A 12,097-nucleotide genomic window follows, 5' to 3' on the forward strand; every position below is an offset into this window, starting at 1 on the left:
GAGCTATTTTAATACATCGCCGACACTGATTTTACTGATTATCCTTTAAGAAGAATTATCTCTAAAGCATTATCGAAACACACTTAATTTATTTCTTAATGGATCGTCATTTTTGCAAATTGGAAACAAAACATAGGCACATCCGTAAAACATGCAAATCAATTATTAAGCCTTAAGGTACGTGCGAGATCACATGTCCTTATTTTCGTTCATTTAATTTTCTGTTTAGCATTCAAACATTTGTCGTTTGTCATCCTGCCAAGAGGAAGGACATCAGCCGTACAGGAAAGAAAGTATTTAATGCAACATAGCCGTGATTCATCGGAATTCACCGAGACTAAACATCTAATCTGTATTTTCAGTACGGTTTTCTTTGAATGTATAAGTTCCTTTTTTATATAAAGATAACAAAAATCGTCATTAATGTCAATACGCATAATACATTCGTGAAAAAGCATTACATGGTACATACATGTACATGGACCAGTTTCAACATGAGAAGAGTCATTAATCATTAATTGTATCACACTACCAACCTTTTCATATACCAACATATGTTATCGAAACTGTTATGTCACACATCACGCATAAGTGAGGTATATGGCTGTCTTTGGCAAAAAAAGGTTTTGCTTATAAACTGATGATATCAAAGATATTTAATTAAGACGTGCAAAATGAATTACGCCACACGTGCAGATACAACGTGCAGGGGTGGGGAGGACAGACGCGCACGTGTTCTTTAACAAATGAAAGGAAATACTTACGGAAACAATTTATTTAACAATTTAAGTAAGTTAATGGTTACATTTGTTGAATCACAAAATGCTTTAACATCCACACCATATATAAGAACCTCTGCTTGCTTATAATATCACTTCAGTGAAAATGCCATAACATACATGTACGTGGTACGGTAACAGGTAGCGATGTATTAGCAAGTTAACCACAAAGTATTTAGATCATGAAGAATTCAGCTAACCGTCCTTGTGCAACGTCGAGCCCGTTTTAGTTTTTGCTAACATTCTTGGTAACGTGTTTCCCTTTCGAAAACATGAAGATCTGCCAACAATTTCCAAATTCTACCCAAAAGCAATCTCGGATCTACCGCAAAGACGTTGTCTAACTGACCACGGCATGGCAGGACAGAGTGACAAACGGGCCCTGGAGTCGATGTTGACCGTCGTAACCAGGTCTGCTGTCATTCTGTCTGGATGTTATGGATATGAAGTAGTAACGCTTCAAGCTTGATTCGTATGTCTGCAATTATTGATCTTCCAGTTTCTTAAATATGTATCCATGTATGCTTGGCCAGATGAAATCTTTTAGTGGCGCTTCATATATTATTCCGGTATGGCTGTACCCACAGTACGATGTCTGCTCTGGGTACTATTTATAGTTGGAGAGATAACAGTCACAGGCTGCATTAGCTAATTCTTTTAAGTAATACTGCCACATTTACATTCCAAACTCACAGGAAAGTTAGTCATTCAAGAAACGTGTATATCCACATACCACCCACCTACACCTCTATACGGCCTTTGTATATCTCTATACCACCCATGTACAGACCTATACTGCACTTGTATAGAATATACCACCCATCTACACCTCTATACGGCCTTTGTATATCTCTATACCACCCATGTACAGGCCTATACTGCACTTGTATACAATATACCACCCACCTACACCTCTATACGGCCCTTGTATATCTCTATACCACCCATGTACAGACCTATACTGCACTTGTATACCATATACCACCAACCTACACCTCTAAACGGCCTTTGTATATGAATATACCCACCTATACTCCTATACTACCCTTGTACATCCATATACCACCCATCTACACCCTGTACTGTCCGTAAATATCCACATGTCACTGCCTACATTTCATGCTACCATTGTTTGTCCATATAAAACCTGTCTATACTCCTATACTTGCGTAACCTTATACGGCTTGTCGCGAATATATCCTTGCTTCCACTTATACAACCAGTCAAAATGAAGCGTACCACTATGTGGACCGGGCTGTAATGCTTTGTGACCAAGCTGTGGCATGTTGCCACGATAGCGAAGGCGTGGGACGTTCAATATGATATTAATCACCCGCTTGTTTTTCAGTGTATCAACCTATTATCGATGTATGGAAGGATCGCAGCGACACAGCAAGACTACTACCTACTGCGGCGTTTAACAACAAACAAACTCATTTGACATAACTTACAACTTGTCCACATCGCTACCCTACTGATGTCCATACCGGTAATAGCTTATTTTGTTATACCCAGGTTATAACTAGCTATTCCACCTGTCAACACCCATATAACACACGTCTCCAACCTTGTACGAGGCAAAGCCACCTATTTACATCGTTATTCCTCGTTCATATATAGTCAAACACCATTGTGTCGAAGTTAAAGAGACCTGCGTAAATACTTCGAGTTATCCGAGGTTCGACACAACCAAAAAATATGCATAAAGGAGGAATAAGCATAGACCAATTTTATACTTCGAAACAACCGAAAGTTCGACACAACGGTGACTATATATAAACTGTCCATACTTCATTAGATGCTGAAAGTTTGTCCATACGTCCTTGTGTGCATAAAGATATGTCCATACCTGAGATACCTACATACACTTTTTAATTTTTTTAAATATTTCACTAATAATTCCCATTGCCTACACATCATTATAAATAATTTATTTGCTCTACCCTAGATGCAAAGGTTCATAGTATTGTACATTGCATATTCCACGATGCATCTTATTTCAATGGTTTGGTTGATATCAGTAATGATTATAAATTATTTGTGTATCACGAACAATGCGCAAATGAGAAGGAAGTGATAGTCTTTTTCGCTCCATCCGAACTTTCGCATTTTGTGTATGCCTTCTCTGCTATCCATTCCAACGGACCCGTGAAGGATCCGGGGTAGAATAGGTCTTCAGCAACCCATACTTGCCGTTAAAGGCGACTGTGCTCGGGATCGGGTGGTCAGGCTCGCTTACTTGGTTGATACATGTCATTGATCCCAATTGCGTGGATCGATGCTCATGATATTAATCACTTGATTGTCTGGTCCAGACTCGATTATTTACAGACCGCCGTCATATAGCTGGAATATTGCTATGTGCGGCGTTAAACAACAAACCAACCAACCAACCAACCATTCCAACGTGTCGTCCTTTTTTAAGTTGAAGGTCAATGAAAACAATCTAAAACGGTCCATTGTGATACGGAATTGCTACACTTAGCACAACAAATGAAGTACTCCTCGATTTTTTTTCTGTTCGTCATTGAAATGAATTAATTAGTAATATTTAGGCTTATCTAAATTCCAGCATTAAATAAATTATAGAAACGTCGAAGTTCATAATACATTGTAAAGGCAGCTATCAGATTATAGGTACTACTATATTTATTTGTAGAACCATTTTCCGGTTGCCATGGTAATGCACAAATAATTGATAGACGCAAATAGATTTTCTTCGGATGCTTTTTGAACAGTTTCTTTAAATACGTATATATATACTTTCTTCAAAGATGATTCGACTTTATCAGCAACTGTAATTGCTGCACATGTCCGTGTTTGACAATGTAAACTACGCATTTCAATTCAACTAAAAGAATCAATAGTCAGCGTTTTTCGGAAACATCACTGTGCACCGATATGTCGCTGTAACATTTGGATCGTTCACAACATTTACCTGAAATAGAAAAAAAATAGTCTGCCATAAAAGATGCAAAGTTGCAAAAATATTTAGTCTCATCGTTTAATTTGAAAAATATCTGGTTTGACAGCTGTACATGTAGCTGAAAATATACCAAAGTCAGCTCGTTTTCCAAAGTAGTCATCAATCAACCTTTGATCTTGTCCATCTATGAACTTAAGCACGAATTTTCTGGCAATCAGTCACATATCAAAACATATATGTTCATAAGTGAATGTTGTTTAACGCCGCACTCAGCAGTATTCTTGCTATATGATGGCGGTATGTAAATAATCGAGTCTGGACCAGACAGTACAGTTATTGACATCATGAACATAGATCTACGCATTTGGAATACAACCACCCGATCCCGATAGTCGACTCTTACGACAAGCATAGCATCCTTTCGGTGCCTGGTATACATCGTCCAGACCCAGTTATTTACAGGTCGCTGTCATATAGCAAGAATAATGCTAAGTGCGGCGTTAAACAACATTCCGTTATGAACATATATGTTTTGACATGTGTTTGATTTATTGAAATTCTACTGAGTGCGACGTTAAACAACAAACAAACAACCGAAAGGATGCTCAACGATCTTCACCATCGGACATGTAACCAGACAGGTCAACGAGCCTGATGACCACCTGATCACGTTAGTCGCCTCTTACGACACGCATGATAGCATCCTTTCGGTACCTGGTTTTAGCCGTCTCTTACGTTAAGAATGGGATATTGGTGGCCCTATTCATACCCGGAATTGCCAAGTCTTATTGCCCACGTAGATAAATGTATTGTATGCTACTCAAACAGAGTCATGACAGATTAACGACAGTCATATAAACAATGGGTGTTCTATAACTTCTTTTGAGTAGTGGGGCGGTCGGGTAGCCTAGTGGTTAAAGCGTTCGCTCGTCACGCCGAAGACCCGGGATCGATTCCCGACATGAGTACAATGTCTGAAGCCCATTTCTGGTGTCCCTCGCCGTGATATTGCTGGAATATTGCTAAAAGCGGCGTAAAAACATACTCACTCACTCACTCACTTTTGAGTAGTCTTGGAAAATACAAACTCATCTCACATGTGCTCAAGCGAAATCATTAGGAGCTTATCACAGTAATGGAATTACGTACTGGTGTGAGCAACTTAACCCAACATGCGGTATCACATAGTTATTAAATTATCAAACGCCGCAAAAAGAAAATTGGCACCAGGCATTCGAAACTATCCAAAAATATCCCTTAACTGTTAAACAGGATTGGAATGTCTCCTTCAGTGAGACAAATAGTTTAAAACTTCTCTAATTGTACGGCTTGCTATTCACCAACAGACGGAACATATTGAACGCGTGCGATAACGATCGGGTCATGGAGGCCCTTAGTCGAAAAACTTCTGGAATTGCTGCCTTCAAAGGGTGTGTGTCTCCCTGCCCAGACGCCTACTGTTTCTACCAGGCAACAGTCACGCCAACAGATCCCTTTACCCAAATTAGAGAGTTTCCAAATTTCCCTGAAAAACAATGATGTTTATTTAATGAAACCCTAACGATTTTGGGTAACTGACTCGATTTGGAGAAGAAGTGTTCTGTTCACTTGATTTTCAACCGGATTGTCGATTGTATAATCTAATCATCCTTTTCCTGACAAAGGACCTCCACTGTGAATTGCACATGCCCTACAGAGGAACCATGACACTGTCCCAACCGAAGTCAATCGATATTGTTTGATCTGGACGCGTGTGATGCAAATTAACTCCAAATATTGAACACTGAGCATGGGTCTTCACCGCTAGCGTTATGCAGGTCGACTGGGAGTTCCATGCTTGTTATTTGCCGCGAACCGTGCAGAAGACACTTCAAGTACCTCCCATCGGTCGATAGTTGAGTTTCCACGTTTTCATGCTGAACCGGTTCGGAGATTCATTTTACGGTACGACTTCATGCCAGCGGGCGATTGCTACAAATTAGAAGAATATTGTCCACTTTTAATTGGCGATAACTTGTAGCAGAAGGCTCAGATCGTGCCTCGAGTCGTGGAGTAGAGAGCACGTTCAGTACGCAACAGACTGTTGCCTAGGTCTAACGCGCTGGTATCGGGCTTTGTTGCATTGAGGAAGTCCCGAGACGATAAGACCTATCGTATTGTGTCTTAAGAACTTCCGCGCTTCGTGAAGCATATACTTGTAGCTATCGTCTTTGAAGTTGCAGCAAGATATCGTCTAGTGTTTGGACCGGGCCGACCGCTACTCCACTTCCATGAGATAGATAATTGGCTGTGTTCTATCTTCGCGAACACTTACTCCGCTTGTAGCATTGATTAATCATCTCTGTGACAGATAAGAAGATTTTGACCCAAAGTAGATGATTTAATATAGCGGATTGTGTAGCACTGTGGACTGTTTTTCTGCAGGATATTCGGAACTCCAAAGACAAGCGTTTCGATTTACTTGTCATTACACCAAGCTACGTATGTTTAATAAAATACGCCAGTTATTGGATACTCGTCTAACGACACAGTGAGTCCGTTGTATACGCGGCTCTCAGCGCAGACGGTATGAGAATGCGCGAAGAGAGCAGCAGACGATAGATTGAATTCCCAGAGCTCGAGCAGACGACAAACGATTCGAACTCGGAAGGTGCACATTAAGGTCGCTGTCGGATGTACCTGGCCCAAGGCATGTCTGCGAACTGAACACTCCTCATAGAAGTAATAACTACAAATTCAAGCATCACAGACGACAGTTTTTTGGTCGATGGATAATGAAATGACAAAGTCGAGATGACATAGCTTAACAGTCAGAGTGCTCTCGATGTGATATGATGTCCTGACGTGTATGTGTGGAGAGTAATATATCTCGTTCGTACGAACACAGACACCCAAGCCATGGAGCCTCACGCCCAGATGATCCTGATCCTCTTCATAGGACTTATGCGGTTTTGTTTAACACGTGGGGATTTTCATGCCCCGTGTTACGGATGCCGCCTGTTCAACATCGTCCACAGGGAACACCCGGAAATCTCTGTACGTAAACCGGTATGTACCTCATTCTTTTGTAGCCACATTGAGCATATTGACAACATGCTTTAATGTCATTGTCACGACAGCTCTCGTATTCGGTTTGTCATAACATGTAAGAGAACATTCACACATTTGAAATTACATACGAGTGTACTGTGGTAAACGACAGGTGTTAACACAATAGTGATCATGTCAGACTTGACTATAGCAAGAATCATGTGGCAGATTTTATATGCAGAGCCAGGACAGGTAACGAGGACCGTGGTGTTTGTTACCTGTTGCAACAACGGAAATCCATAATTAAGGTACATGAACATCTATTGTATACCATAAAATCAGAACAAAATTCGTCCATCAGCATGATCATGAGTTGACGTACACACATCTTATTTAGTACCCATGATTAGAAAAGTGATACTGTGACTTTTGCTGGCGATTAATTGACAATTCCGTCAGAAAATCGATGAAGGGAATAACAGAATACATAAAATGAAGCCATTTCTCAGATATTAATGTCTTTGTGAGATTTTCTTATTTGTAATGTGACATATGTAAACTTTAATATAGAATGCAAAATGTCTTCGCTATGAGAGATTATTACGGCAGATTAAAACCAGACTGATTTGATTAATACCAGGAAGACATTTTCATCTCAGGTTGATATTTTCAACTTCAAACAAATCTATATTTCATTGATTCCTCATAAAGGACTCGGAATTAAGACTAACCGTTGGTATATCTCGAGGACTGATTAATTATTGTTTATGGTTGACATTAAAATGCAAACGTAGTCTTCTTACACTTCAAAGGAAACTTCAGTTCTGGAAGAAACAAACTTTTTGTTGCAGGTAACTAATGTTGTAACGTTGATACATTCAATCGTTTTAAACAGTCAGCAATATGTACTATGTACCTGAAAATGTCAGTGATAACTTACCCGTAACGATTCAGGTTACAATTGGACTTCAGCAGACCATGCTTTCTGGTGATCAGTCTTACCCGTGTCTCAATTGCGTATATCGATGCTCATAATGTCAATCACTGGATTGTCTGTTCCAGACCCGATTATTTACAGACCACTGTCACATAGCTGGAACAATCATAAATATATATTTGTTTTCAATAATCCCGCTTATTGACAGCGATATCCTAATATTCTGTCTGACACAAGATGCAAAACGACCACGTGCAAGCCTTTAATAAAACGTGTTGAACGAGTAAGCCTGCTTATTTCTACAATTGAGCAAAATCCTTGTCATCTTGCATATAAAGGACATATAACCAAACCGATAGGCGTTGCAATTCACGTATAATGTACCAATGAATCACAATAAGGCTACACCGTCTAGTTAACTTACATGTAATGGGATTGATTCAAGAGGCAACAATTAGATTACACGCCTCCTTCCATAATGAAAAGGTCGCAATAACATTTCTCTTATTTCACCAACTAACAATAAGAAACTCATTCACGTTGTACCACTAACGAACACGAGACTATAGAACGTGTGAGGTTGCGAATAACACGACTCGTTTAACCTTGAAGATTTAGCCGTGCCTCCTTTCAATTCCGTGCGATCGGACAGTCAATCATGAAGACGAATATTATTGATATTCTTGGTTAGGGAAACTCTAGCTGCCGCGTGAAGATTCCCCCCATCTTCTGGCAGCTTTATTGGAAAGGAAAAACTTTATGGTTTTTCGTGTCCCAGCAATCTCGTATAGGTTAGATTTCTGTCTTAACTTACTTTTGGGGTCTAGCCGCTGTCTGCGATATCTAGGTCAAGAATTATATTAATGAATAAAGTGACACGGTTTCGATAATACAAATTATTGGATTCCCCGGCGGTAGTATGAATAGATCACTGACACTTGCTGTACAGACGTAAGCACTTACCATACACGGAATCGATGTGTGGTTGTGTGTTGTGGGAGGGGGTGCACTATCCGAGATTAACCATCAGAATTAACCGCTTTTATCGGAACAAAACAGTTACGTCTTGATCGTTTTATGGTAGATGCAATCGGGTAATTGATAACAATGCAGGGCCATGTATTGATGCCAAGGTAAAGAATTGCTTTAAAATGAATATTTGAAAGTCATGGTATAATATAGTGAGCAATCAAGTTGATGACAACCACGTCATTATGAGATTGAAAGTCGTTATCAAGTTAATTAAATATATTTTTGGAATGTATTTTCGACAAATCTGCGACAATAGGACACAACACTGCCCCCAAAGTGTCTCTTATATAGATTAACTTTGTTTTAGTTTGGGTTTTTTCTTTGAGCGATTATGTTTCTACTAAACTGTTAATCTTTTACCAGCAATACCATAGAGAATGAGTTTCAAACGGTGTTCCTATGTTGGCAATCGAACCCTGCCAGCCGTCCCTTTAATACCCATGCTTCCCATCCATTAACGTTCAATAATGGTCAAGTAGCCAATTCACTTCCACTGAGCTAGAAATAAAGGAGGCCAGTGAATCCGCCTCATCTGATTCATATTTAGATCTATACCTAAAGATGACAAAGAGCGACACACAACTACCCACAAGACAGTATGGCAGCAATATTCCAGCCTTTGGTTTCTAATTTCACAACTTTGGAGATACAGTCGATCATGTTCTTTCCAAGACGATTTCAAAGGGCGTCATGCGACTCGTGAATCAAACACTATTTGATCAGGGTGGCAACATTCAAGGCATTACTAAAGATTTCAATAAATGTCCAAAATGATACCCGATGCAATTCCCTATTTTGACTTGAACCATATGTTAACCGAATTTTGTGGTAAACAACTGACTTGCCTTTGCATGTGTTTTTGAGGTGTGCCACTTGAGGGGCAGGATACGCTCACCTTTTCGCAAACACCTGGTATCGTGACTGTCAGCATTATGGTCCCTTAACACATGTTCATGACACAGTTGGAATTGTAGTATAGAGTATGATTGTAGCAGAGATTTGTTACGATTATTGAAAGGGTTTTGTCGCCTTTTTTACCATGAAATTCTGTAACATACTATATATGTTTTTTGTATGATATACACCATTTATTTAAATTATTTACTTTCTAGAAAATGGTTCAGCGAACACTTTTATATGTTTTGTTGTTATTCTGCATCCGAAACCATTGCCGATAAAACTGTTTCGGTTACACAAAACAGGCTTCATTGTATTTATTCAAGGCTCTGTATATGTGCATATATAGTGACTATCTCCCATTCATTCATGTCTGTCTCCGAACTAAACGTTGCACTATAACAACACTATCGGTGGCGTTGAATGGTCATTGTGTCTTTATTTGCCGTTTGAAGTCCTTCAAAGGGATTTTACTTCCAGAATAATGGGCAATTGAGATGATATGTGTTTAGTTACATTTGGTCCTCACTGCAATCTGACTCCTCACTCTATCACTCCTTCTACAACCAGCTCTCCCTTCGCAGCCTCGTCCACCAGATTTGACCTTCACTTGGCAAGAAATAATAATAAATTTGTATCCGCTCGTCCTCGACTCGACCCGGGTTAGATTTTCTAACGGTAAAACTGATTCTCGGAGTTCCACGTCATGGTATTGCTGTGATATTACTATGGACGACATAAAAAAAGATAGTTCAACATCATGCCATATGTTCTTATATTTAATCTATAAACACCGACAGCCCACACCTTGACAAATTCAACCCATCAATAATACATCGACGTTGGCTCATGGTTCATATCGACGACCGTTATCGTGTATAATTATTTACAGCACAGCCCAGTTGCGTTGATCAATGCTCATGATGTCAATCACTGGATTGTCTTGTCCAGACTCGATTATTTCCAGGCCGCCGTCATATAGCTTAAATATTGCTACGTGCGGCGTTAAACAACAAACAAACGTACAAACATTTACAGCACAGCATTCTGTGACAGGTTGGGTTGGTTTGAACAGCCTAACGTTCATAATTAAACATGTACAGTGATACCAAGTTAACTTCGATTAAGTTGTCGAGATTTGTAGAAGACACTTTAAGGTTCAACAACATTCTTGACGACACTTGTGTATGATATAGATACTCGGTCTGAACCTCGAACTACCGTTAACTTGAGTGAACGAAAATACACTGTATTATATAACACAGTTTTCGAAGCCAAACGCCTTCTAATTCGATGAATCATGAGTCACCTATATTGCTAAGCGCATGTTGCGTGCATCTGTACTGATTACAAAGGAGATATTCCTGGTCCTTTGTTAGGGTATTGATAATCGTTTATAGACACGATGCAAGTGGGAACATTCATTATTCAGAAAAAGTTACATACACTCTTCAAAAAAAGAAACGCACAGGTAGTATGTTGTTCACTGAACCTGACTACACACAAAATCCGGTATATAAATTAGATATATGTTATTGGAAAATGTTGATGGCCTGATATTCGGTGCGTCAAAACGCAGCCATTGTCGATTTGCAGTGTCTTATAGGGCATTGTTTTCACACTTGTTCAAATATGTATGGAGGAAGACAGTAAAGCAAAAACATGTCCAAGTTATGGCATTCATAACTCGTGGTAGTGGCTATAAAAAGGTAAGCATAAGCCAATAATTTGTCTTTCAATTGTCAACTTTATTCAAGTTCGAAAATGCCGAGACTCAGCGCTACCGATCGGAACACCGCCATAGGACATATCCAAAGAGGGGAATAGCAGTCTTCTATTGCACGCCACTTCAACGTCCACCACAGCACCATTTGCCGCCTTTGGGACCGATACACACAGTTCAATTCCACTGCAGACCGTCAGAGAACCGGCCGACCAAGAGTAACTGCACTAGATCGCTACATTGGACTGTTCCACCTACAATGTACGTAATCGCAATGCCACACCTACGGAGACTGCAGGCCGCACCCCTGGTTTGAGGAGGATATCGGACCAGACTGTCAGGAACCGTCTTCGCGAGGCTTGAATCCGATCCAGAAGACAAGTTATCGTCCCTGTTTTGCAACAGATCCATCGACAGCGACACTTGCGTTGGTGCCACACCTTACGAATGTGGTTTAGCGACGAATCACGATTTCTTGTTTACCGGCGAGATGGAAGACAACGTGTTTATCGTCGTCGAAATGAGCGTTTTACCCAACATTGTGTACGCGAGTTCGACATTTCGGTGGCGGTAGTGTCATGGTGTAGGGGGTCATATCCTACACCACGAGATGTGACTTGGTTGTGGTTCAGTAAAATTTGACAGCAAATCGCTACATGAATCAAATTCTTCAACTTCACCTTCTTCCAATCATTGACCGCCAGAGGGACAACGCACCACCGCACAAAGCTCGACTCCCTTCATAATGCCAAAATCAACGCCTTGCCCTGGCC

At 40.1% G+C, this 12,097-nt stretch overlaps 1 protein-coding gene across 2 annotated transcripts in view; it reads left to right on the forward strand.

Moving 5' to 3' along the window:
* Positions 1-5,487: 5,487 nt before the first annotated feature.
* LOC124142776 (CCN family member 2-like) overlaps positions 5,488-12,097 on the forward strand; it is a 100,169-nt gene continuing 93,559 nt past the window's right edge. The window contains exon 1 of one of the 2 annotated variants that reach the window (XM_048385456.1): positions 5,488-6,741. In XM_048385456.1, coding sequence (XP_048241413.1) covers positions 6,604-6,741 — 138 coding nt within the window. In that variant the 5' untranslated portion in view covers positions 5,488-6,603. Of the gene's footprint in view, positions 6,754-12,097 lie in introns of both variants that reach the window. The other variant, XM_048385455.1, reaches the window with a different exon arrangement.

Source organism: Haliotis rufescens, unplaced genomic scaffold (assembly GCF_023055435.1).
Source record: "Haliotis rufescens isolate VD_foot unplaced genomic scaffold, xgHalRufe1.0.p SCAF_59, whole genome shotgun sequence".
Lineage (NCBI taxonomy): Eukaryota > Metazoa > Mollusca > Gastropoda > Lepetellida > Haliotidae > Haliotis > Haliotis rufescens.